This window comes from Vicia villosa, unplaced genomic scaffold (genome assembly GCF_029867415.1).
Source record: "Vicia villosa cultivar HV-30 ecotype Madison, WI unplaced genomic scaffold, Vvil1.0 ctg.000509F_1_1, whole genome shotgun sequence".
In the NCBI taxonomy this organism is placed as follows: Eukaryota; Viridiplantae; Streptophyta; class Magnoliopsida; order Fabales; family Fabaceae; genus Vicia; species Vicia villosa.
Genome location: NW_026705242.1, coordinates 556,793 through 584,384, shown reverse-complemented (window position 1 = coordinate 584,384; position 27,592 = coordinate 556,793). Strand labels below are relative to the sequence as shown.

General features: G+C 34.6%; 3 protein-coding genes across 3 annotated transcripts; 1 reads left to right on the top strand and 2 right to left on the bottom strand.

The window, feature by feature from the left end:
- The first annotated feature begins 454 nt into the window (after positions 1-454).
- On the top strand, positions 455-3,356 carry LOC131629106 (protein PMR5-like). The gene is made up of 5 exons (XM_058899909.1): positions 455-985; positions 1,093-1,264; positions 1,680-1,858; positions 2,438-2,596; positions 2,814-3,356. The coding sequence occupies exons 1-5, from the start codon at positions 669-671 to the stop codon at positions 3,148-3,150; spliced, it is 1,164 nt and encodes a 387-aa protein (XP_058755892.1). The 5' UTR covers positions 455-668; the 3' UTR covers positions 3,151-3,356.
- Positions 3,357-4,560: 1,204 nt separating this feature from the next.
- LOC131629105 (asparagine synthetase, nodule [glutamine-hydrolyzing]) lies at positions 4,561-8,696 on the bottom strand. The gene is made up of 13 exons (XM_058899908.1): positions 8,452-8,696; positions 7,548-7,686; positions 7,356-7,451; positions 7,107-7,248; positions 6,809-7,002; positions 6,549-6,710; positions 6,372-6,452; positions 6,051-6,272; positions 5,830-5,964; positions 5,655-5,735; positions 5,477-5,563; positions 5,276-5,383; positions 4,561-5,076 (listed from the first exon to the last, which is right to left on the bottom strand). The coding sequence occupies exons 1-13, from the start codon at positions 8,529-8,531 to the stop codon at positions 4,843-4,845; spliced, it is 1,761 nt and encodes a 586-aa protein (XP_058755891.1). The 5' UTR covers positions 8,532-8,696; the 3' UTR covers positions 4,561-4,842.
- Positions 8,697-18,809: 10,113 nt separating this feature from the next.
- On the bottom strand, positions 18,810-19,548 carry LOC131629118 (uncharacterized). Its single transcript, XM_058899922.1, has 2 exons — positions 19,068-19,548; positions 18,810-18,964 (listed from the first exon to the last, which is right to left on the bottom strand). Exons 1-2 carry the CDS (start codon positions 19,546-19,548, stop codon positions 18,810-18,812), a joined length of 636 nt encoding a protein of 211 aa, XP_058755905.1.
- Positions 19,549-27,592: the final 8,044 nt, after the last annotated feature.

The following is a 27,592-nucleotide window of genomic DNA, read 5'->3' as shown; positions in this document are numbered from 1 at the left end:
AGGTGAATATCTAAAATCTTGACCCATAGTTTAAAAAAAGACTTGATCGATAGGACAGATCCATTTTATCAATTATAATTCTATCCTTGCAGTTGTTTAAAAACCTCCATTATCTGAGGTGGGATTTAATGGATAGTTGCATCCACTTCTTCAAAAGCTTAAGCACATTTATTTTTAATACAAAATTTTAAATTCTTTAACATATATTCTTAAAACACAAGTTATATTAATCCCAAAAAGATATTTCTAAGATATTTAAATATTCTAACATTTACACATTTTCATAACCCACCCTAAATAGTAAATACCCTTCTCTTGAGTCAATTCATCTCATTAAAGAATCTTACATCCCCAACATAAAAAGCAAGTGGCTTTTCACCAAAACAAAAAAAACCATATCTCACACATATTTCATAATTCATATCATGTGGTAGACAGACAGATTCATAAACACATTCTCTCCCCTTCTTCCCAATTCCCATCACATTCACACTCACATTCAAAATCTCAACAAAAATATTTATTTTTCACAAAAAAACAAAATAAAAAAAAAAAACCAAACTTTTCTACTTATAAATTTCAAAACAGTCCAAATATCCCTCCCTCTTCAACCCTTTTTCCCTACAACCTTTTGTCTTCAACCCTTTTCTCTATCATCTTCCCCAACAATGTTAACCCTTTTTTCTTCATTGTTTTATCTTCTTTTTTTCACACTCACCCTTCAATGTCTTGTAGCTTCTTCAGCTATTCTATACAGCTTGAAACACCACCACAACAATATCCACCACCAAAGACCAATGATTCATGCTAACCAAACAAACTGTGCATTGTTTGTAGGGACATGGATTCCTGATGACACTTACCCTTTTTACCAATCCTTAAACTGTCCCATGATAGATCCACAGTTCAACTGCAAAATGTTTGGTCGCCCTGATACTAATTACCTTAAATATAGATGGAGACCTCTCAACTGTGAGCTTCCAAGGTAACAAGACTCATAAAGTTTGCATTTTTATCTCATGTAGTTGTTGTGTTTTGTGCTGTTTTGTTTGTTTGTTTCCTCTGAATGGTTCTGTAGCTTGTTGTTGTTAGGTTCAATGGTGTTCAGTTTCTGATGGGATTGAAAGGGAAGAGTATTATGTTTGTTGGTGACTCTTTGGGGAGGAATCAATGGGAGTCATTGATTTGTATGATATATACTGCAGTGCCTCAGTCACAAACACAGCTTGTTAGGGGAGAGATACTCTCAACCTTCAGATTCTTGGTGAGTTTTTGTTGAAACCCATCTCATATTTCCTTAAAAGTTTCAATTTTTTCAATTGGGGTTTTATGATTTTTTTGTTAAATTTTTGTTCACAAGAAAAAGGAAAGTTTTTTTTAGCCCTCTTTGTTAATCCTCCTTAAAAATCAGAGGGAATTAGGTTATTGTTATTGTTGATGAATAGGATTGGACAAAGTATGTAGTGGAAAAAAGGTGTCTTTGATGGGGACACAAAAGTGTTGTAACTATTGAACCATTATTTATGTATTGGGCTAGTTGATGCAAATTGGAAGCAAATTAGTGTTGATGCTGTTGATGTATGTATAAAGTAAAGTAGACTTGTGTCATATGAAAAGTTGCATTTTACAGGTGCAAAACAAGAGAAGTTTTTGAATGAGTTTTGATATGGTATGTGCAGGACTATGGTGTGACCCTTTCTTATCATAAAGTTCCTTATCTGGTAGAGATTGATGTGGCTCAAGGGAAGAGAGTTTTGAAGCTTGAGAAGGTAGATGGGAATGGAGATGCGTGGAGGGATGCTGATATATTGTCGTTTAACTCTGGACATTGGTGGACACATCAAGGATCTCTTAAAGGGTAGGCAAATATCTTTCCTTAATTCCCTGTTATTATAAAAGTTTATTCAACACAATGTTTAGTATTCCGGGCTGGCCAAAATAGTCCACATTATACGACTATTTTGTCCAGCCCGGAAGAGTTTGCCTCTAGTCGAGAGGTGGAGCGGGGTGGATCTGTAAGGTGGACACTCCAACGCCAAAGTGTGTAAACGAGTGAAAGAATAGTTTGAGTGTGTGAATTAGATAATACCTGAAAAGACGCGTGTTGTGTTTTATATAAGACAGACGGTTAAAACCTTCTCCATGAGATCCGGCGCCTCATGCAGGTGGCCGCCGAATCAGATCCAACAGTTAGAAGTGTGTTGGAGGCCAGAATCACGTATCCTCGTAAGATCTCACCTGTTTCAGGCGCCTTTTTGTGCGGTGCTTGCTATTGGACCTTTCATTGTGGACCATGCGAGCTATCCAAAACACTTACAAAATAGGAATTATTGTTCATCTGTCTTTATCTTTATTTCTAATTTCAGAATAATTTTTATGATCTTTAAAGAATTGAACTTTAAAGTAATTTGATTGTTGAGATTATGGTTAAATGCAGGTGGGATTATATAGAATTAGGAGGCAAATACTACCAAGATATGGATCGTTTAGAAGCAATGGAAAGAGGTTTGAAAACATGGGCTAATTGGGTGGACACTAATATTGATCAAAGCAAAACCAAAGTCTTCTTTCTTGGAATTTCTCCTACACACACCAAGTAGGGACTCTCTGACTCTCTCTATTGTCTTGACCTGATTTCTCTCTCATAAATTATTGTACTGTAACATGATTGTGTCTGTTCAATTAGAAAATCATATCCTAAGCCTAGAAATATCTTTGGTTCTATGATTTGCATTTTGAGGCCCATTCTCTTGACCTATTGCAATTTGAGTTATATATAAGCTATGCTAAACCTGAATCACATTGATATGCAGCCCAAATGAATGGATCTATGGATCAACAACAGCAACATCAAAGAATTGCTATGGTGAAACTGCTCCAATCAGTGCAACTGGCACAGCATACCCGGGTATATATCCGGAACAAATGAAGGTTGTAGACATGGTGATTAGAGAAATGAAGAACCCTGTTTATCTTCTAGACATCACGATGTTATCAGCATTTAGAAAAGATGGACATCCTTCGGTTTATAGTGGTGATTTGAGTCCCCAGCAGAGAGCCAATCCTATTTACTCTGATTGCAGTCATTGGTGTCTTCCTGGATTACCTGATACTTGGAATGAGTTGTTCTACACTACATTGTTTTACTAAAATTTTGTGTTTTTAGTACTAGATGATTAATTAACACAATTATTTATCACTATTTTTTTTAATGTTTTTTAAGTAGGTAATGCATTTATTGAGGGTTTCATATGATTGCAGTTTGCAACTGTTTCATATGTAAACATATATTTTAATGAAGTTATGTAAAGACATGTTTCTAAAGAAAATTAGAAAAATTAGGCTTATTACTTTTACTAGCAAAACGTGCAAGACAAGTTGAAGAGAGTCGGCTATGGGAAGATAGAAAGAGATAGTCATAGACTCTATATGTATATTAGGTTTTTTTTTGGAATTAGTACAATTGATGCCCATCACGGGGCCTCGGTAAAATTAATCAAGGCCACACTCCTTCCAATTTTCAAACCGCCTTAGCCACCTTCTTCAACATGGTGAACCGATGAGGCATAACCATAACTAGCAATTACGATCTTGACCAAAATAAGCTTTAGCAGAGATGCATGCTACTATCGAGGAGCTACACTACTCCAATCAGACCTTAGAGGCGAACCCTGTGACCTTTTGGGAGCAGTGCCATGAGTATTTCTAGGCAGAAAACGAGGTCCTGGACCCCAACCTCTTTTAGGCGAGATTTGAGACGCTTTGGTACCAGAGATCTTCAAGCTGCCATCTTTGGTACCCATATGGCAATCATTGGTGCATCTGATTCTATGAAGTGGTAGCTCCTATCCAACACTTTCAAAGAGGCGGTCCTGTGTTGGTTCATGAATCTTCCCGCCACTTAGTAACTAGTTACTAGGATCTCTCGAGGAAGCTGGCCAAATTCTCGGCAAGCAAACATTGGAAGATGTCCACACCTAGTCTGTTCTATTTCCGCGAAAAATTTAGAGTTGCTGAAGGAGTATCTCGTACGTTTTAATGAGACGACCGTCAAGATAATTCACCCGAACCATGAGATATTCGTGGGGCCATTCTAGAACGGTATGACAGCGGGACATTTCAATGAATCACTTGCCCAAAAGCCTGCCGTTTCCATTAACGAAAGCATGACCTGTGCTGAATGTTACAACAAAGGCAGGGAGAGTAACACAGCGCCTCTGGCATATCCGACTCATCGCAGTTGCCGCACATAAACCAATACATTACTTCTCCTACTTTGGAGATTAAACTTATCAGTCTGTACATGAAAAAAATGCATGTATGACCATCATCTTCAATTAAATTTTCAAATTAAAAACATTCTAAAGTACTAACATTGACATGTTTTATTATAATATTTTGACAAAATGAGAGAAAATTTAGTCTGAAGTTTAAATTCAAAAATGTAATATTTATGTCAATTATTCTTTTCTTTTTGTCTGCTGTGGCTCAAAGAATATGCTTGATGCTTCATCTAGCTAAAAGTATGTCATAAGCAGTGTTTAAATAGTGGAATTTGCATTCAAATTTAACATAATACACAACTCTTCTTAATAAGCCAAATTACAATATGAAAGTATCCAAATCACCACATCAATTAAAAACAGACAAGATGTGGATTACACAACATCAAAACACGTAGATACAGCTAAGTAGAAAGCCTTATACATACAAATTTGCCTGGATATAAAATACACAACAGGCAAATTTTTCCTTTATGTTATTCTTTTTATTTAATACTAAATAGGATAATAATAATATCTTGATTTCTTGGGCAAGTAATAGTACTTGCTATGTCTCATTCTAGGTTTGAATGGCAACTCCAAGTGGAGAAACTCCTATCTTTGGTATAATCTTCTCTGGCTCTACACCTTTTGTAACTGCATTGATTTGGTTTTCATAAGCTGAAACATGCACTCCAAGTGCTGCTCTACCAGAAGGATCAAGGTTGCCTGACCAAGAAGCATCCCATTCAATAGCTTTCGCTGTGCTGCATGCAACACTAGGTCCTCCAGGAACTGTAAGCCTTGCTGAGTTCTACAAAAGAGAAAAACAAAGATTTGAGTAGAGACCATTGTTAGGATCTCTTTAGCACCGACACCTCTGAAAAAGGTGTATTCGTGTATGTGTCAGCATGTCAGTATCAGTGTCGTGTCTGGTGTCTGTGTTTGTGTCAGTATCAATGTCGTGTCTGGTGTCTCATGGATACAGATCAAGATGTGAATAAGTTATATACCTGAGGGAAAAACCTTTCAAAGATCATTCTATAGTAATATGCTTCTTTGGTATTTGGAGTGTTGAAAGGAAAGATGTGAGATGCATTGAACATCATTCTGTCAGTGACCTATAAGAAGATTTCAAGAACCAATTATTAACAACATGCATAGTCACAAAAGATAAAATAAAATTGAAGAGAAACAGTTGGATTTTTGTTTACATGTTTTGCAGCATGATCCTTGATGCCATCAATCCAGCCATATCCAACTCCATCACTGAATTGTTCCTTCTGCCTATATAAAATGTGCTGCAGGAAATCAAATTTACATGATGTTAGTTTCACAAATTATGAACAGAAATTGTAGCAAATAATGGGAGAGCAGATTAGAGTAGAGTACCTTAGGCAGATAAGGATTCTCTTCATCATCAAAGGCCTTTCTTAGAATATATTTCTCAATTCTTCCTTCATCATGTTTTATCTGAAAAAAATCGTATTGCGAATTAACCACTTAAAAAAATGTTGCATCTTTAAGCAATGTTTCATCGCAAAATTTTCGGATTCATGTATCGTACCATTTTAAACTCAGGATCAATGTCCATTGCAACCTTGATAAACTCCTTGTCCAAAAATGGAACTCTAGCTTCTAGACCCCATGCATATGTTGATTTATTTGCTCTCAAACAATCATATCTATGAAGAGCTTTGATCTGCATTATCATATCAAAAACTTTAACTTCAAGTACTTCATATTTTTTTCTTTCTAAAATGAGTTATGTGATGTAATTCAATGAACCTTGCGGCACGTTTCTTGGTGAAACTCTTCTTTGTTTGGTGCCTTATGGAAATACAAATATCCACCAAAGATTTCATCAGATCCTTCTCCAGAAATAACCATTTTGACTCCTGATGATTTGATCTTACGAGACATCAGAAACATAGGCGTTGCGGCCCTTATTGTAGTGACATCGTAGGTTTCTGTGTGATAGATGACATCTTCAATCGCATCTATACCATCCTGCATAGACCACACAAGATTTCATAAACATATCTTATAAACTGATTCTCCTTATGATCAAGAATAGTCCGCGGCCGCAATTTAAAGTCGATTATATACCTGAATAGTAAACTGAAACTCGTGATGGACAGTTCCTAGAAAATCTGCTACCTCTTTCCCAGCCTTTAGGTCAGGTGCACCCTAATCAACATTCGACACAACCAAACTAAAGATCATAATCCACTAAAATTGATTTTCCATTCATAATTTAGAATAAGTTTATGCATATCATTATACCTTGAGGCCTACACAGAAAGAGTGCAATTTTGCTCCCCACTGCTTAGCAGCTTTTGTACCAGCAAGGTGTCGAGCAGTGACAGCTGCGACCAACGAAGAATCCAAACCTCCCGATAGTAAAACACCGAAAGGCACATCAGTCATCAACCTCTTTATCACAGCCTGTAATCAATCATCACATCAATCGTATTAATTCTACTGAGTCTAACTCAACCTTACATAAACTCCACCAGACTCATGAAAAATAAACAAGATTTTACCTTTTCGAAGGCGGTCCTCAAAACTAGAGGATCATAAGGTGTTGTTGGAATGATAGCCTCATTGAACCATGGAGGATTGTACCAACGGCGAAACTCTCTTTCTTTGCTCGAGTATAAGTGACCAGGTGGAAAAACTTCGAAATGTTCACATTCATCATTCAGTCCTTTCAATTCCGATGCAATCCAAACAGATCCTATACAACAACAACAAACATGTACCAAATTTATCAAAACTCATTTGCTCTATAGTTTTATGACCACCAAATATTACAAATCAACAAATACTATAAAAAATTACCATCTAGTCCCCAACCAATGTACAAGGAAGTGACACCTATCGCATCCCTCGCAACTATGAAACTGTTGTCGCGAGTATCCAGCACAACAAACGAAAATATACCGTCCAACATATCCACGAAATTTTCTCCATATTCCTCATACTAACAACAAAATCACCAAATTCAATAACAAACAAAAACTCCAACAATGATTGCGCAACTGCAGAAACTGCGATTGCGCAATAAAAGTGACCATGACAACAACTAACCAGGTGTGCAATAACATCACAGTCACATTGTGTACGGAACTTGTGATTAGGCAATTGTTTCCTAAGCTCTTCATGGTTGTAGATTTCTCCATTCACCTGATTTTTTAACAATACATTTTATATATATGTTACCAAATATATGCACTATAACATATAGTAAACCTTATGAGGCTTAATTATTAGTATTATTACCGTGACAATAATGGACTTGTCTTCATTGAAGAGAGGTTGATCACCAGAAGCAGGATCAACAATGGCTAACCTTTGATGAGCCAAATAGTTATCACCATGTTGGTGGAGCCCACTCCAGTCTGGCCCACGGTGCTTCAATCTGTTACATCATATCCACAAACATTAATTAACAAATAAATCATCAATCAAATTGGTAGTTATTAATTATTTACTCAAATTGGACTTAGTACATATGAATGGCCAATTATTACATCTTAACTAGTGGACCCCACATCCCACTTTTTTAATTTATACCTTAATATAAAAAAATTATGTAATAATATGTGTCATAGTTTGTATACTCACCTTGTCAAAGTCAAGTATGTTAATCCTAAATTACTACTACTAGTAGCTAAACATGGGTCCAATATAAGTAAATAATTATATTTTTAATATTTATTCAGAAAATTTTTTTATATATATATATATATATATATATATATATATATATATATATATATATATATATATATATATATATATATATATTATGTTTTAATATTTTTAGCTTATTTGCTAAACATTAGACTGCAAGAACACGAGATAGTCTTCCATGCTTTATTTCTTATCATTACTCAATTCTCAATCATAGCATAACTATCAAATTCAACCTCTCTCATGAGCTTGTATACCACACACACAAAAAAACATTAAAAAAAACTAGTAAAGAAAAGTTTGATCATGCAAAAAAACAAGAATTTTTGAATAAAAATATCAAAGTTAAGCAAAAAAAAGTATATTTTCTATGAATGAAGGACACCCAACACTAACACTGATAGATGATACCGAAAATAACTTAAAATATAATAAATTAAACGTAATCATAAGTGTCTGCACAGATACAGAAAATGAGAAGAATTATTGCCTGCGAGAAAGTTCAAGTATGCGAACTCGTTTAGCTTGTGAATCATCAGAGCAACCAAGCACAGCAAGTATGCCACACATTATGAAAATATTTTCTCCAAACCTTTTCAAAGGGTTTTCAAAGAAACAAAGAAAATGGATAAAACGAGAAGAAGATAAAGAACACAAGACACGAAAAACAAGAAGCAAAGAGTGTGGAAGAACCAACACGTAGAATGTTTCAGTTTGATCGAGTTAAGTACAATATCTATCGACGTACACGTATTTATACACAAAAGGTGGGTTCTAAACGGCGTCGTTTGGGTTTTTGAAGAAGTGTTTACCGGGAACCGGGTGGTGCCGGTGAGTTTGAATTTGGACCACCGCCACGTGCTATGACGTGGTTTGCTATGGGATGTTTTTGTCACGTTATTTAGTTGAATTTATTATTAATTAGTTTTGTTATCATTATTGGTGTTGTTTGGTTGATTATTTTATTTGATTCTAGTTTATGCTTGAGCGGTTTGCTACTTCTTGCAAATGAATGAGTGTGGAAAGGCTTATCCATAACTGTTTTGGTTTTGTTTTTGAGTGCTGCGTCAGCTTGTATCCATTTTGATGGATATTGATAATAGTAGTTAAATAGGTGGGAAAATGTTTAGAATTTTATTTGTTTTTTTTTGATAAAGCAATTTTTAAGTTTCTCATGAGATTGACTTTGTTTCCATGGACTAATTCTACCATAGCATTTCTTGTGCCGATTCAAAAAGCATACCTAAGAAAGCATACATGAGAATAAGGCTCTCTACAATAATCACACAATAATATAAGTTAAGAAGGATTAAGAATTAATATTCTCTTAAATTAAACTCGTTACCGTGTGAGTACGGTATTTACAAGATGATGGTATGTAATAACGATTGACTTTCTCATAAATATATTTGATCCTACACTTTTAAAATGCTCGATCTGTGAGAGATTACATGTCAAGAAGAAAGGAAAACAAATTTAGATTATGAGTCTTCTAAGAGATGATCATCATATTAATCATAACAAATGAAAGAGAGGTTGAAAAGGAAACTCAAATTACTTGTCATTTTTAAACTATAGACTATATATACCCTTGAGTTCGACTGAAAGAGAGGTTGAATGATCAAGATTACAAGAAAAGTCATTAACACAAATTTTCTTAGAATCTCTAATGAGCCCCCTGAAGCTGAAAGCCTTGTACCACTGAAGTAAGACTCGTCGATATTGAGCATGAAAAAATTAGTAAGGAGAGACTTCCATTTCACATTAATTTCATATTTTTTTCTCGACAAAGGAAGATTGATGAAGGAATATATATGATGATGAACATAATGTAGATACCTCTGAAGATTACTGAAAAAAATTCTCAAATCAAGGCAAGACTTTGAAAAATTAGTTGGTTTTTATCTTGCCACAATAAATTTTTCATAAGAGGGTAGACTAGTTTCATTGATTAGTATCAATTGAAAACACTTGAAGACAAATTCATCCACTGCAATAATCCAAGAGTAAAGAAAATACTTCAATTATTGTCATTCATAGTAATAAACTTATTTCATAAATTTTTAACTACGACACAGTCTCTAAGAATGTTGTAGAGAGAATAAAAGTAAGTATTTTTGTGTTATAGTATCCACAAAAGACTGGTGCGATATTACAATCATGCAACGATCTTTATGATTTTAAGAGAAGTGTTTTGAAAAGATATTTGTTCATAAAACTAAGTTATAGTGAAAATAAATGAAAATAAGGTTAACAAATGAAATGAGATTATTGGGGTTTAAATTCATTATCCTATCCTCATGTATTCTTAAGATCAGTTATACACATTCTAATGAACATTTAATATTATCACATATCACTATGGGTATATTGTTTATGTCTAAACAACGACATGATATCAATCATATTTCTTACTTGACAATCTCTTAACCAGTTAACTAATACGATAGCATTAAAAGTCAATAGTGTATGTGATTGTTAAACCTAAATTTATCTCTAGAGTTTAATGTTTAACAGATGAAAATCACGTATCTAGTTATGAAAAGTTTTTCTCAATATAAATTCAAAACCATATATGTAACACCCCAGTTTCTGAGTTATTATTTTAATTCATTTATTTGTATTTTAATTTTATTATTATGTGCGATAATTGAATTAATTTGGGCGATAGGGGTGTGTGACCTCAAGATGAGAGTGCAGGAGTAATTAGAGATTGATAGAAGTGAGCTAGAATTTTTAGGAATTACTTTAGTAATTAAAATATTACTATTTTATTTTAATCAATTAAATGGAAAATAGAGAGTTTGAGGTTGAATAGAGAATAATGAAAAACAGAAGGGAGGAAGGAGTGAGAATATTAGTAAGTGAGAGGTGAGTTTAGAATTTTAACTAACGTAGAATTAGAGAAGGATTCCAAAGAGTACGTGGAAATAGAATTAGAGAGGAAGAGGCTAGAAGACTAAGAGGAGATGAAAAGCTTAGAGTTTGAGGAAAAAGACTCATCAAACCAAAATTTGCACTACTAGGATAACTAGGTAAGGGGGGGGGGGAGGGGAAACTACTTCTCTAATGAGTATATGCATGAGAGATAGAATGAGGAGTCCTTTACCTCCAATAGGATTGTTGGGTTTTGATTGAAATTTTATAAATTGTTGATGAATGGGTGTTATGTGATGATGTTAATGATATAATTCATGTACTGTGATGTGTGATAATTTCTGCTTCGAGTTGTTGATGAAATTCCACAATTGTTATGTTTTTTTTAAGGTTTTGGAGCATATATGAATTCATGGGATTAGATGATTAAATGTGTTAAAACTGATAAATTAATTTGTTATGGATGTATTATAAAATGTGTGATGTGTTTGGTGTTCGATTTGGGTGGTTGGGAGTCAAAATTAGAGCTTGGAATGAGCTCCAATGGTGAAAATCACATTTATGATGTTTGTTGTCCTGAGCGTCTAGGTATAGCCCCAGAAACCTGTGCGTAGCAAGCCTGCGCATAGCCTTAGAAACCTACGCGTAGCGAGCCCGCGCTTAGCCCCAAAAAGCTGGGTATAACGCAAATGACAGTGAAAATTTTTCATTTTTCGATTCCGTTTCATGAGAGAGATCTATTTTGGCGAGTACTAGGACTGTTAGATGCTGACTAACACTGTTGGGCACTATTTGATGTTGATTAATGAATTAATAAATTATTATGTGATTAATTGGTGTTATATGTTAGTATATAGATTACATGTATGATATGGATGGTGATGAGTTATTGAATGTGTAAGTGGTGATGTTGATATATTGCTTTATGAGTATGAATTATATTAATGTATTATTTGATGTTGTTGTGGAATAATAGTTCGGGAGGGAAATTATTATCGTTGAGTCAATGCATATTTTGGTTATTGTCGAGAGGGGACTTTAAACATTATGTTGTTGTTGTTGAATTGACATGCATCATTATGCCGTTGATGTTGATAAAATAGGCAAGTTGAGTTCAATCAAGGTGGATTGGTGACTTGTCCTGAATCCAAGCAGGGTGGATTTGGGGTTCGAGTAGGGTGAATTTAGTTCCTAAGTGAACCAATTGTTGATGATATGGTACCACATGCATATGAGTCTAGTTGATTATGTGAGTCTCATTGTATAATTTAAATGATGAATATGTGATTATATCGAGTACGTTGATGGATTGGGTGTGAGAATGATGTTGTGATATATGTGTAGACGTTTGTATTCTATCATGCAACTTATATCATTTCATTATTGAAGTTAATTCTCACCCCTTGGTTTTGATGTTGTCCACCATGGACATCTTGCAGATAATCAGGATTAGAATTTGCTGCTGTGAGTGGAAGATAGCTTTTGAAGTTATTTCCATTTAGTTTCGTTGTTTATTAAGTGGCTAGCTCTGATCATGTAACATCAGGCTGAGACGCTTATTTTAATTGTTGAATTTGAATTAATATTTTTTAGGAGTTTTTATGATGTGTATTTTGAATGGAGAACAAACATGATTTTATCGAGTATTTTCATTTGATTTTCCACAGCTATTTGAATAAAGTTGAGATATTTTGAAGTTGGTAACACTTTAATAAGCATATCACGCTTTTTATATAAGTTTCGGGGTTATGGTGTTACAATATATAACAAGTTATAATTAGCTAGGTTATAACAAGCATTAAGAGCGAGGATAATCAACAATATTAATGAATAAGTAGAATATATATATATATATATATATATATATATATATATATATATATATATATATATATATAACGCTATGATAAAAATGAATACATGAGTATTTGGACAATTACATATAACCCCAACAAAAGAGAATTCAACTAATCTTACACATTTACAATGATGATTAAGAAATAGGTAAAAAAGCATCAATGAGGATTTCTCTGACCGAACTAAAAGACACCATAACCCTAACCACCCACTAGACGAGGCCAAGTAAACAGAGGGAACACGATTACTATAATATATCGTACATAGTACAGAAAGACCCTTGCCTTCTTATGACCACATAATAAAACTCACTCGAGGACGTTAGAACAAACTACAACTCAACTTCCTTGTCCCTGACTTATGTGAGAAGGGGATACTATTCCATTCCTGGCCTAAGTTATAAGCCATTTCCTCCACAAAGCTCTCTTTAGAGGACCTGATAAGTGGGAGGCGCGATCCATCTATTGACCCTAAAAGATATTGTGAAATATCTATACCCCGAGAATGATTTAGAAGGTATAGGGCCCATGGAATGATCTCGCCCTAATATTTATTAGATTAAAGCCATCAAAGCTTATAAGAACCATTAGGTCATATGAATAAAGTCATTAATATCACACAATAGATGTCAAGCTAATGGCGTCATTTCTATAAAGAAGTTATTCATATAAAGGTTTTAGTATCGCATAACCTTCAAATGGATGTGTTCTAAAAGGACACCTGATAAGAGTTGGCAGTCTTAGAAACCTCCATATCATACTTCCATAAATCGTTTGACACCTACACTCCGAGATCCTTGTAATTAACGAATTTTTTTAGGTCCTTAAAAATCCTAGAACCCTACTACTATAAAAAGGAGACGACACATCAATCTTAAATACACATTATTCTTACCTAAAACTTCATACTTACTGTTGTCATTGACTTGATCGTCGAAGTTTTTGCATATATTACCTTCCTTTTTTGTTGCCGGATTAGAGTTGAAATTTCTATCAAAGTTCATCACTGAATCACACTTCACTTGAGGCAGATACATGCATGACAATAAAGGGGCTTAAGCCCCCACAAAGAAAAAAAATCACTTTAAAATGTATTGTACTTTATATATTTGTCCTGATAAAAAATAGTTATTGTTAAAATAAAATAAATTTTAAAAAAATAAGTGTAAAGAGTTATGGAATAGATAAGATAGAAGAAATAAATAATATTAATTTTAATCATTTGTTTTTTTTTTTAATTTTTATCTTCTGTATTTTTAGCCACACATTATAACTTAAAATGTATCAGAGTTTTTAGAAAAAAATATTTTATATATTATAGACTATTTGGGAGATTTTGTCTGCATTTTATAATTTTACTATGAAGCTCATGCATCTCAAAGAATTGTGTCGCGGTATTTGAAACACGTCAAATTTCGATATTTATATAATATTCGTAAAGGACCCGTGCGTTCGCACGAGTCGCGTCGATGAAATTTATTTAAAATAAATATAAAAAATATAGGATCAATTTATTAACATGATTTCAGCATATATATATATATATATATATATATATATATATATATATATATATATATATATATATATGAATGATATTATAAGGAATTTTTGTTATTAAAAAGTAAATATAGGGGTGATATAAAAAAATAATTATTTTAACATGTATTATATAAATATTTGAGAGCATGATCAAAGAGTTTTTATCATTCTAATAAGAAGGAAGAATGGTGTAAATGGTTTGCATCAGTAGCATATATAACAAAGGCCCCAAAATTTAAGGTCCGAAAAAACAAAATATAGCATAAAAGATTTCAAAGGCCCATAAATTGAAGGCCCAATAAAATATTAAATTGAAGCAATGTATGCAAGAGGTCTTGACACGTTTATGCATGCAAATTTTTATGTTTTTAAATAAAAGAAAAAGTAATGGAAAACCTGAAAAGTATTTTATTAACTGTTGAATAAAAAACTGTTGAGCTGACCTAAGTAAGTTACTCATTGATATGTTAAGGAAACGTGTAGTTTCCACTAAACACTAAACAGTATAAGCATACTAATAGGCCTGCATCGTAATAATGGCTTTGAAAGTTACAAAAACTAATTAATTGTATTTCTCCAAAAACGCATTGAGTTTATTGGAAACTGGTGCATTTGTTATTGGCATGCATCTCAGGTACTACCATCCATCCATCCTAGTTTATTTTGCGTTTCATTCTTTATCCCTGAAACTTCTCTCATCCTCACTTCTCTCTTCCTCATTGTGTTAGACCTAATAAAGACGGCATCGAGCAATCAGCGAGTAGCATCAACAAAAATCAAACCACGGGAGAATCACACAATGAGTCGAGGAAGAAAGTTTTGCCAGACGACATTTCATGCAATAGGTAAGTAAAAACTTCAAGTTGTTATTTTAAGAATACCATGAGTCTATTGTGGCTAACAAATATTAAATTTTATGAAACTTCAGGGTTCATAGGTGTTAGGGTTTGTTTATTGTATTATTTATGATTAGGGTTTTGCGTTTCAAATTGAATGAATACTCCAGAGTTCAGAAATTGGGGTTACAGTTAGGGATCATTGATATACCAAATTAACATTTAACATTACGAGTAATATTGGATCATTAATATTATGAATTCATTTCAGTCAAGGTATATTACAACTGTTGCATGTATACTTTTTTTTATCTATGTAATAGATATGTTAATAATTATAATAGGTGGGACTCTTGCTGTTTATGTTTCATGCATTCTTTAATATGTTAATACACGCCTGTGTTTGTTTAGTGAGGAAGGTGCCATGGATGCAATTAAAGGACTTGTTGATGAGGTAGGAGAATCTTCTGCAAAAAAGAAATCTGCAAACAAAATTGTTAGGCTTGTAGAAGCTCAACAAACTCCAAACTTAGTTGTTCCATCATTGAACAACACGAACATTGTTATGAAAGAAGTGAAGGTCAAAGATGTTGACTTCAATGTTGTTGGTAGAAACAAAACTCAGACAATTAAAGGAATTATGAAGAATTCATCAACTGTTATTGAGAAAAGAGCTGCCAACAAAGCAACTAGCACAAAGAATAGTTCTAACAGGAAGGGTTTGGGCAAGTCAGACAATGAAAAAGTGGTAAGGAATGGAAGTAAGAAAGGGCCGAAGACAACTGTGAAGAAGCCAAATAATCCATTCAATGTTAAGACAACAATGGTAGGGGGAAGAAAACTTATTGTTTGGAAATTGCAATAAAAAATGGAAAAACCAAAAGAGGAAATGTTCAGGTAATATCATCAGTTAATTTATGTCTTGTAATCAAATGGATGTGTTTATGTTGTTTTAATACAATGTTGTTATGCAAAAATAGTCCAAATAAGTAATTTCTTTATGATTGCAGCATTTTCCTAGGGAAGTATCAAAATATTGCTTGCGAAAGAATCAAAAGGAGATTACAATTAAAGATGTTGATTTACATCAAGAAATCAAATGTAGAATCAATACTGCTAATTGTATGGGTGTGCCAAGTCCATTTGAAAAGTACATGACAGAAGGATGATACAACTTTGTGAAGACCAAAGGGTTTAAAAGGGGAGACACGTTGATATGTGAGATGCCTCGTTTTACTCCATTTATGTATATCGCATTGAAAAAGAAATGATGGAAAAGGAGCAACGTTGAAGTGGGAATGTATAAATGAAGTTATTAAGTAGGATGGAAATGTGTTTCCGATTTTGGAAGGATGTTTTTTATTAGCTTTTGTGATTTCTTGTTATCAATGAGCTTTGTTAAACCCCTTTTGGATGTGAATTTGTGATGTAAGAATCTAAGAACATATTGTGTCTTTTTGATACATGTTTTTTGTTGTATGACTTTAAGAACAAATGGTTCCTTATATGGATATTATATTAAACTGTTTTGTGTGTTTCAATGCTCATGTTTAATTATTTAACAACTGCTGAATGTGTTTTTCAAGGATTAATCAAAATTTAAAAATAGAATAGTCCTATCCACTGGTGTGTTTATATCTATTTCAAATATATTATATTTATAAAAATATTTAATATGAATCTTAAATTCTATATGAAATAGTTATGGTGATTTTTGTTCAATCAATATTTATCATTAAAATAAACAAAAATCAGTTAAAATCATTATATAATCAATAGTCTATTAATATATAAAAAGAAAAAAAATTGTGTAGCTAAAACTTATTTAGCAACATTTGGGTTAATTGTGTAATATGAAATACAGGCCCATAACTATTTACCGGCCCAATTTCTACACTTGTAACTAAGTCTATATATGGGAAGATTTCTAATAGGACAGCCAAATACTTTATTATCAATTGAACTTTGGAGATGGTGAAGTGGGGGGGGGGTCCCTTTTGTTCCTTCTCCTACCAACAGGTAAGTAATTTTTGCATGCACAAATATACAATCTTTTGAAAGCATAAATTCATATATATTTTATTAATTCATGCATGAGTAAAAGACTTGCTTGTGTAGAGAGATGTAGTTGGACAAAATTTTGATGTGTGGTATTTTGACATATCTGGTATAACACAAATTTTTGTCTACTTTGTTTCAGTGATCCCGAGAGAGACTGCCTTGAATGGGCGCATGACATACAAAAAGAGTTTGAGGAAGAGCAAAATAAGATGTTTGAGACTCATAAAATATGGGTTTCTTACTGAGGACAAACGCATGGCTGATTATAGCGGGGAGGTAAAGTAGAGGTCGAATGTTACCGAATCAAACATGCACGAACAAAATTGTAAGTATCTAAATCACTTGTATGCATTGATGTTTATGGTGCGTTAGATTTTGTTTAAATTAATGAGATGTGTGTCAAACTACAAAATATTCCAATAGAAATATCAAGGACATGTTTTGGTAAAGAACAAAATGCGATAAGGATGGTAGATCTGATTGATGGAAAGGGATATCATTGTGTCATTATTAGAGCTGGAAGGAATGCGTATGAGAAACATACTGGTCTTGGCCGGTACGCTTTTGCAAAAGAGAAAAAGCTTTAATCTGGAGATGTGCTTGAATTCTCCATGATTCCTTTTTCAGATCTGATGTTTGTGGAGTTAATGAACCGAAGTTGATGATGTTGTTAAGTTCTTACATTAGGGGGTAGTTAAGTTATTGACTGTGTTTTTATTGTACTCCTGGTGTTGTGTGATGAATTCGGTCTTTGGTTTTGTATTTTGAGTAGTCTGTAACTTGTTTACCCACTTTTGAATTTCGTAGCTTCATATGGATGTGAACTTTTGTTCAATTAACAACAGAAACGTGTGGTTATGGTGAAGCATATCTTCAACAAAATGAGATGATGCATATAATTATGTTATTGTTGTAATTTAAAAACATAATATTTATGTTCCATCAGAGTTTAACATGGAGTAATTGATGACTGAAGCATAATTTAACCAAATGGAAAAACAAAAAATACAGGTGAGTAAACAATAAGACCACAATGCAACTGCCCAATGATTAGTCACTCTGATGTTGTATGTTTGATTACAATCTGAACGGTAACTGATGTGCCGATTATAACAGATTGTTGCAGATATTAATAATCTTCAACGAATCTTAACGTGTCAGTTTGAACCGCACTGCTAGTAACAATAAAACAAAATGAACAAATTACAATTGTGAGTGACTTTGCAAAAAATGAATGAAATATATCACTAAAAAATACTCGCATTTTATAAGTTTTCAAAAACCTCTTTGAAAACAACATTTGTTGTAGTCGACAACGGTTTGTTATCTTTGTCATAAATTAATATCTTTAGCCCTTTTTTGCTCTTTACCCTTGAAACTATAACATATAATTGACCGTGGCTGAAGACACTCTTGGGCAAATATATACCGACATAATCCAATGATTGGCCTTGAAACTTATTAATCGTCATAGCATAACACACCATTATAGGATATTGCCTTCTAGTCATCTTAAAGGGCCATGGAGATTGAGTAGGAGTAATGTCCATTTACGCGATATATACGACACCACCAATGTTTTTCCCTGAAATAATTTTTGCTTCGATAACGTGATATGCCAGTCTTGTAACAATAAGTCGTGTTCCATTGCGCAGACCTTCTGATTGATCAATATTTCAAAGAAGCATGATCGGAGTACCAATCTTCAATGTAATCTTATGATTGGGAAGACCTGGACATCTGAGTGTATTTAAAAACTCAAGAGTTAATACATTGAAAGATTCATTGCTGTCACCATCACTTGTATCAACGCAATCAGATGATAAATATTCTTTTAGTTCACTTGAAAATTGGAGAAATTTATTAATCAATAATGCGCATAATAAGAGATTCAAAACGCATAAACATATTAAAACGTATTGTATGATACTTACCTGGAAGAAGTTCTAATACATACTGGTTTATTTGATCAACTGTCTCAATAGTTCCAACCAATATTGCTCTTGATTGCAAGAATGTCTCATTGTTGTAATTGACAACACAATTTGGATATGTATTATGAAAAATTACTTCAAGTGGATTAGCAAAATCTGATATCAACAGTTTGGGAGGAATATAAATCTCTGCATAACCATCATTAGGTTCCACTAATTTTCCATCCTCGAGTTTCAATATCCAGTTCGAAAATTGTTCCAGCTCAGAAGAACTTGTGTTGTTCCCAGACTGTTGAAGTCGCATATTCTTTGTAAGCTTCAAAAAAACACAATAATCCCATATGTACGATGAATTAATTGTCACATGAATTATATCTGAACGGCTTCCTCTAGGTATAACTGGTAGAATCTGCCGGAAGTCGCCCCCAAAAACAATGACCTTACCTCCAAATATCTTGTCAGATGATTTGGATCCACCCATGATGTCTTTAAGGGTTTTATCCAATGCTTTAAGCAATTGGAGCCTCATCCCAAATGATCAACTTTGATAATTTTAATAGGTCACCGCGGTCACTTCCTTTACTAATATCGCACGTGGAAGACTCGAGAGTAGGTATTGGAATCTTGAATTTCAAATGTGTCATCCGAAAACCAACATAGTTGCAAATCGCCATTCCGTCGAAGTACAGCTGATCCATGTATTTGTGACTACCAACATATTGTTAGAACAAGATTTGTTCTTATCAATTATCTTAGTTTTGATGATAACAATAATATGAATTTTGCTTAAGATAATATGGTACTCTAATCCAATGCAATTTCCCTTTCAGGAAATATATAAAGAGTACGCATAATTCAGCGCTCAGAAGATGTGTCTCAAATGGTTCAGCATGCAACATCAGAACATGGTCTGGCAAGACATCAGAAGATGGTCGAAGCAGAATCAGAACATGGGTCTATGAAGCATCAGATAAACAAGAGATCAGAAGCACTGAAGATCAGAAGATGGTATCACGCAACAGAAGCACTTCAAGATCAGAAGATCAGAAGATGCTTTGCACCAAGCTGTTTGACTCTGATGATATTCAAACGTCGTATTCACAAACATCAGATCAGAAGGAAGTACACGTGGCAGACTACGCTGACTGACAAAAGGAACGTTAAAGCTACTAAAGGCAACGTCAGTAGACACAGCGTGAACAAGGCTCGAGGTAGTTGACAAAAGCGTATAACATTAAATGCGAAGCTGTACGGAACACGCAAAGCATTAAATGCACCCAACGGTCATCTTCTCAACGCCTATAAATATGAAGTTCTGATGAGAAGCAAGGTTAACGATCCTGAACAAAGACAATTCAAATTAACTTGCTGAAACGCTGTTCAATCAAAAGCTCAGAATCTTCATCAACTCACTACATTGCTGTTGTAATATCTTAGTGAGATTAAGCTTAAATTGTAAGAGAAATATCACAGTTGTGATTATCGCTTTTAAGAAGCATTTGTAAACTCTTGAATTGATTACATTAAGTTGTAAGGAACTAGAGTGATCGGTTGATCAGAATACTCTAGAGGAAGTCTTAGCAGTTGGCTGAGCAGAAAGTCTTAGGAGTGAACTAAGCCTAGAGTGATCGTGTTGATCAGTAGACTCTAGAAAAGTCTTAGGAGTGAACTAAGCAGTTGTTCCTGGAGTGATCAGGTTGTGATCAGAAGACTCTGGAAGACTTAGTTGCGGCTAAGTGGAAAACCATTGTAATCCGTGCGATTAGTGGATTAAATCCTCAGTTGAGGTAAATCATCTCTGCGGGGGTGGACTGGAGTAGCTTCGTTAACAGCGAACCAGGATAAAAATAATTGTGCATTTTATTTTTATCGCTCAAGATTTAAAGTCACACTTATTCAATCCCCCCCCCTTTCTAAGTGTTTTTCTATCCTTCAATTGGCATCAGAGCGCCGGTTCTAAGGTGCAAGCACTTAACCGTGTTTAGAAAAGATTCAGGAAGAGAAAAACGCTTCATCTAAAAGATGGTTGATGAAAGTGAAAAGACTACATCTACATCTGGCTCTGCTGAGCAATACAACGGTAACAATGGCTATACTAGACCGCCGGTATTTGATGGTGAAAACTTTGAATACTGGAAAGATAAACTGGAAAGTTACTTTCTGGGTCTAGATGGTGATCTATGGGATCTTCTGATGGATGGTTACAAACATCCAGTAAATGCCAGAGGCGTGAAGCTGTCAAGACAAGAAATGAATGATGATCAAAAGAAGCTTTTCAGGAATCATCATAAATGCAGAACTGTTTTGCTGAATGCTATCTCTCATGCTGAGTATGAGAAGATATCTAACAGGGAAACGGCCTATGATATATATGAGTCCTTGAAAATGACTCATGAAGGAAATGCTCAAGTCAAGGAGACAAAAGCTCTTGCCTTAATCCAGAAGTATGAAGCCTTCAAGATGGAGGATGATGAAGACATTGAAAAGATGTTTTCAAGATTTCAAACTCTTACTGCTGGATTGAGAGTTCTTGACAAGGGATACACCAAGGCTGATCACGTAAAGAAGATCATCAGAAGCTTACCCAGAAGATGGGGTCCGATGGTGACTGCATTCAAGATTGCGAAGAATCTGAATGAAGTTTCTCTGGAAGAGCTTATCAGTGCCTTGAGAAGCCATGAGATTGAGCTGGACGCAAATGAGCCTCAAAAGAAAGGTAAGTCTATTGCATTAAAATCCAATATCAAGAAATGCACTAACGCTTTTCAGGCTAGAGAAGAAGATCCTGAAGAATCAGAATCTGAAGAAGAAGATGAACTGTCCATGATTTCCAGAAGGCTAAATCAACTCTGGAAGACCAAGCAAAGGAAGTTCAGAGGCTTCAGAAGTTCAAGGAAATTTGAACGTGGAGAATCTTCTGATGAAAGAAGATTTGACAAGAAGAAGGTCATGTGCTATGAATGCAATGAGCCTGGACACTACAAGAATGAATGTCCAAATCTTCAGAAGGAAAGTCCCAAGAAAAAGTTTCATAAGAAGAAAGGTCTTATGGCAACCTGGGATGAGTCAGAAGATGATTCAGAAGATGAGCAGGCCAACTGTGCGTTGATGGCGACAGAAGATGACGGATCAGAATCTACATCAGAATCAGATTCTGAAGAGGTATTTTCTGAACTTACTAGAGATGAGTTAGTTTCCGGATTAACTGAACTTCTGGAATCCAAGTCTCAGATTTGTATTAAATACAAAAAGCTGAAAAAGCTATTTGAATTTGAAACAAAGAGGCTTGAATTGGAGAATTCTGAATTAAAAGAAAAACTTTTAAAACTATCCAATAATGTTGGATCTCCTTCTGATTCAGAAAAATCCATTCCCAGTCTAAACCATATTCTGAAGGAATATGATTTAAGTTTCAGGAAGTTCTTATCTAGAAGTATTGGCAGAAGTCAGCTAGCTTCTATGATATATGCCGTATCTGGAAACAAAAGAGTTGGCATTGGTTATGAGGGTGAAACCCCATACAAACTTGAACCTGTTGATGAAATGAAACTCACATACAAGCCATTGTATGATCAGTTCAAGTATGGCCACTCTCATGATATTAGGCACACTTCACATGCACAAAGTTTTCACATTACACACACTAAGAAGCATGTGACACAACCTAGGAAATATCATGAAACTCACATTAAGAATTATCATGCTGTTCCTCCTATTGCTTACAATGTTAAATCCAAGTTCAAACAGAACTTGAGAAAATCTAACAAGAAAGGACCCAAGAAAATGTGGGTACCTAAGGATAAGATTATTCCTATTGCAGATATCCTTGGCTGCAAGAAGGACAAAGCACAACATGTCATGGTACCTGGATTCTGGATGCTCGCGACACATGACAGGAAGAAGGTCTATGTTCCAAGACCTGGTACTTAAGTCTGGAGGAGAAGTCAAGTTCGGAGGAGATCAGAAGGGCAAGATAATTGGCTCTGGAACTATAAAATCTGGTAACTCTCCTTCCATCTCTAATGTACTTCTTGTAGAAGGATTAACACATAACCTTTTATCTATCAGTCAATTAAGTGACAATGGTTATGATATAATCTTTAATCAAGAGTCTTGCAAGGCTGTAAATCAGAAGGATGGCTCAATCCTATTTACAGGCAAGAGGAAGAACAACATTTATAAGACAGATCTGCAAGATCTTATGAGTCAAAAGGTGACTTGTCTTATGTCTGTTTCTGAAGAGCAGTGGGTCTGGCACAGGAGATTAGGTCATGCTAGTTTGAGAAAGATCTCTCAAATTAACAAACTGAATCTTGTCAGAGGACTCCCTAATCTGAAATTCCAATCAGATGCTCTTTGTGAAGCATGTCAGAAGGGCAAGTTCTCCAAACCTGCATTCAAGTCTAAGAATGTTGTTTCTACCTCAAGGCCATTAGAACTCTTGCACATTGATCTGTTTGGCCCAGTCAAAACAGCATCTGTCAGAGGAAAGAAATATGGATTAGTCATCGTAGATGATTATAGCCGCTGGACTTGGGTAAAATTCTTAAAACACAAGGATGAGACTCATTCAGTGTTCTTTGATTTCTGCATTCAGATTCAATCTGAAAAAGAGTGTAAAATCATAAAGGTTAGAAGTGATCATGGTGGTGAATTTGAGAATAAATCCTTTGAAGAATTCTTCAAAGAAAATGGTATTGCCCATGATTTCTCTTGTCCTAGAACTCCACAGCAAAATGGGGTTGTAGAACGAAAGAATAGGACTCTTCAAGAAATGGCCAGAACCATGATCAATGAAACCAATATGGCTAAGCATTTTTGGGCAGAAGCAATAAACACTGCATGCTATATTCAGAATAGAATCTCTATCAGACCTATTCTAAATAAGACTCCCTATGAATTGTGGAAGAATAAAAAGCCAAACATTTCATATTTCCATCCTTTTGGATGTGTATGCTTTATTCTGAACACTAAAGATCATCTTGGTAAGTTTGATTCCAAAGCTCAAAAGTGTTTCCTTCTTGGATATTCTGAACGCTCAAAAGGCTACAGAGTATACAATACTGAAACATTGGTTGTAGAAGAATCAATCAATATCAGGTTTGATGATAAGCTTGGTTCTGAAAAACCAAAGCAGGTTGATAATTTTGCAGGTTATGATATTGACATCTCAGAAGTTGTTGAGCCAAGAAGCAACGCATCAGAAGCAGAGCTTCTCAGAAGCAAGGAATCTGAAGATCAAGTATCAGCTTCTCTGGAGGATCTAAGCATTTCTGAAGAACCATTTGTCAGAAGATCATCCAGACTCATCTCTGGTCATTCAGAAGATGTCATTCTTGGAAAGAAGGATGATCCAATCAGAACAAGAGCATTCCTTAAGAACAATGCAGACTGTCAATTAGGTCTTGTATCTTTGATCGAGCCAACTTCTGTTGATCATGCTCTAGAAGATCCAGACTGGATAATTGCTATGCAAGAAGAACTAAATCAGTTTACAAGGAATGATGTTTGGGATCTTGTTCCTAGACCAGATGGATTCAATATAATTGGTACAAAATGGGTCTTCAGAAACAAGCTCAGTGAGAAAGGAGAAGTGGTAAGGAACAAAGCCAGACTGGTGGCTCAGGGTTATAGTCAGCAAGAAGGAATTGATTATACAGAAACCTTTGCACCAGTGGCCAGGTTAGAATCTATTCGTCTATTAATTTCTTTTGCCACTCAACATAACATCACTCTCTATCAGATGGATGTTAAGAGTGCCTTCTTAAATGGTTATATAGATGAAGAAGTTTATGTCCATCAACCTCCTGGTTTTGAAGACTCTATGTCTCCTAATCATGTTTTTAAACTTAAGAAATCATTGTATGGATTGAAACAGGCTCCCAGAGCTTGGTATGAACGCTTAAGTTCTTTCCTTCTGGATAATGGTTTCACTAGAGGAAAAGTGGACACTACTCTCTTCTGTAAAACCTTTGAAAAGGATATTTTAATTTGTCAAATATATGTGGATGATATTATTTTTGGAACATCTAATGCTACACTTGGAAAGGAGTTTGCTAAGTCTATGCAGGCTGAGTTTGAAATGAGCATGATGGGAGAACTCAAGTATTTCCTTGGAATACAAATAAATCAAACATCAGAAGGAACATATGTTCACCAAACCAAGTATGTGAAGGAACTTCTGAAGAAGTTTAATCTTCTGGACTGCAAAGAAGCCAAAACTCCTATGCATCCGACATGCGTCCTAGGTAAGGATGAGGTAAGTAAGAAGGTAGATCAGAAGTTATACAGAGGTATGATTGGATCTCTTCTATATCTGACTGCTTCTAGACCTGACATTCTGTTCAGTGTTTGTTTGTGTGCTAGATTCCAATCAGATCCTAGAGAATCTCATTTAACTGCTGTTAAGAGAATTCTAAGGTATCTGAAAGGTACTACTAATGTTGGTTTAGTTTACAGAAAATCTAAAGAATACAACTTAGTAGGATTCTGCGATGCTGATTATGCTGGAGACAGAATTGAAAGAAAAAGTACTTCAGGAAGTTGCCAATTTCTTGGAAGTCACTTAATCTCCTGGTACAGCAAGAAGCAAGCAACCATTGCTCTATCAACCACAGAAGCAGAATATGTCGCAGCTGCTGGTTGTAGTACACAGATGCTCTGGATGAAGAGTCAGTTAGAAGATTATCAGATATTTGAGAGTAACATTCCTATATTCTGTGATAATACTTCCGCTATATGTTTATCTAAGAATCCTATTCTTCATTCAAAAGCTAAACATATTGAGATAAAACATCATTTCATAAGGGACTATGTTCAGAAGGGTGTTATATCTTTAAACTTTGTTGATACAGACCATCAATGGGCTGATATCTTTACAAAACCCCTAGCTGAAGATAGGTTTAAGTTCATTCTGAAGAACATCAGTATGGATTTATGCCCAGAATGAGAAGATGAGAAGTTCTCATGTATGAGTATCTTCTGAAATGAATGTGGAACATTTTTTTTAATCAGAAGTTCTGATTGAATTCTTTTAGAAATTATGATTCGGTTATTACTAACGTTTCATTGTCTAAGTTGATTCAGAACCTCTTTTAAAGCAAAACAGCTGTTACGCTTTATCTCGGGATGGTAAACCTGTCATTTCTATTCATGGATATGCGCGCGTGCAGTTGAAGGGACGCCGACCATAGGTAACTGTGCTAGTCACCTCATTTGTCTTTATTATATCTCTCCTCACGTCACGTAACATTAAATGCTTGTCCTCATTCGTTTCACTTTATTTTCTTTTAAATACTCTTCAAAATGGTTTTCGGTTTCCTATCTCTTTGTTTTCCTCTTAAAGTTTTTTTTCTCTCTCTCGTTTTTCATTTCTTCTCTCGAAACCTAGCGATTCACCCTAAGTCTGTTGGAGCTCCATGACTCAAAGGCGACAGATCTCTGTGCATCTCGGGATGGCTCTTCTAATACCTCTCAAGTCAGATCCTTCTTTGATGTTGTTATCAACTTTCATCCAAAGACAGAAGACTTTCTTGAGTTGTGGGAAGATATACTCAACTTATATGTTGAGTTTCTTGACCGAATGTTGTATTTTTTATTTTTTGTAGTCATTTCCTCTTTGGAAATTCTACTTTGTAGTTTTCTTTTCCTTGCTGCTTCTGCTTGTTTTGTATTTGCTAGGAATGTTTCTCATCTTGTTAAACATAGGAACCTTTTGTAATATCTTTTGATTATCAATGAAAAGTTTCCTTGTGTTTTACATTCTTGTAAATGTTTTCTTTTGTCGTTTTATACATCTGAATCTTTTTAAATATTCTTTTTGATGTTATGACAAAAAGGGGGAGAAGATAAATGATAAATGATTTGATTAAATCTATCAGTTGCTGGGTAAAGGCTCCCACACATTCACTAACTAGAACTGCAAGTTCTACATGGTTTAAGTGTTCTGCAGGTACAAAGAAGTGAAGTGAATCTTCAGAAGCCAACACTAGAAGCAAAACCATAAGAAGTGTTATTCTGTAAAAGGAATAAGCTCTTGGAAACTGAAGCAAGCTGAGTGCTGTCAAGCTTCAGAAGATCAGAAGCAAGAAAGAAGAATGAATCAGAAGCACTGATAATAGAATTTGAATATCTTTGTCTATCCTGTTCTGACAAAATTCTATTTGCTCTGATACATATAATGTTATGGCTCTGATACATTATTTGCTCTGATACATGTTTTTAGCCTAAAATGCTCTGATACATTTGGCTCTGATACATATCATGTATTTGAATATACATTTTATGTTCTAACTCGTTCATGCTGACTTTTGTCGTTTAGTTTTTGTTCTGTAACATTTCAGGATGTAGAGATGCTCAGATGATGCTCTGGTACATTCAACAATGTTCTGATACAAATCTAGCATGAAGTGATGATTGGTAGACATTCAAAGTTCTGAAGCTATCCGAGGGAAGCAGAAATCAGAAGATGTGAATGTTCTAGAAGATCCAGAAAATTCAAGTTCTGAAGCTGTCCTGAATGGAAG

What these genes read in the sequence shown, in the direction of transcription:
- LOC131629105 (XM_058899908.1), bottom strand. Translation starts at nt 8,531, where the DNA reads ATGTGTGGCATACTTGCTGTGCTTGGTTGCTCTGATGATTCACAAGCT. An exon ending in AGTTTCAGTTTACTATTCAG is followed by an intron (nt 6,273 to 6,371) that starts GTATATAATCGA and finishes TGGTCTATGCAG; the next exon opens with GATGGTATAGATGCGATTGA. An exon ending in AGAATCCTTATCTGCCTAAG is followed by an intron (nt 5,564 to 5,654) that starts GTACTCTACTCT and finishes GATTTCCTGCAG; the next exon opens with CACATTTTATATAGGCAGAA.
- LOC131629106 (XM_058899909.1), top strand. Translation starts at nt 669, where the DNA reads ATGTTAACCCTTTTTTCTTCATTGTTTTATCTTCTTTTTTTCACACTC. An exon ending in TCTCAACCTTCAGATTCTTG is followed by an intron (nt 1,265 to 1,679) that starts GTGAGTTTTTGT and finishes TGGTATGTGCAG; the next exon opens with GACTATGGTGTGACCCTTTC. An exon ending in CATCAAGGATCTCTTAAAGG is followed by an intron (nt 1,859 to 2,437) that starts GTAGGCAAATAT and finishes GGTTAAATGCAG; the next exon opens with GTGGGATTATATAGAATTAG.
- LOC131629118 (XM_058899922.1), bottom strand. Translation starts at nt 19,548, where the DNA reads ATGGGTGGATCCAAATCATCTGACAAGATATTTGGAGGTAAGGTCATT. An exon ending in TGTATTAGAACTTCTTCCAG is followed by an intron (nt 18,965 to 19,067) that starts GTAAGTATCATA and finishes GTGAACTAAAAG; the next exon opens with AATATTTATCATCTGATTGC.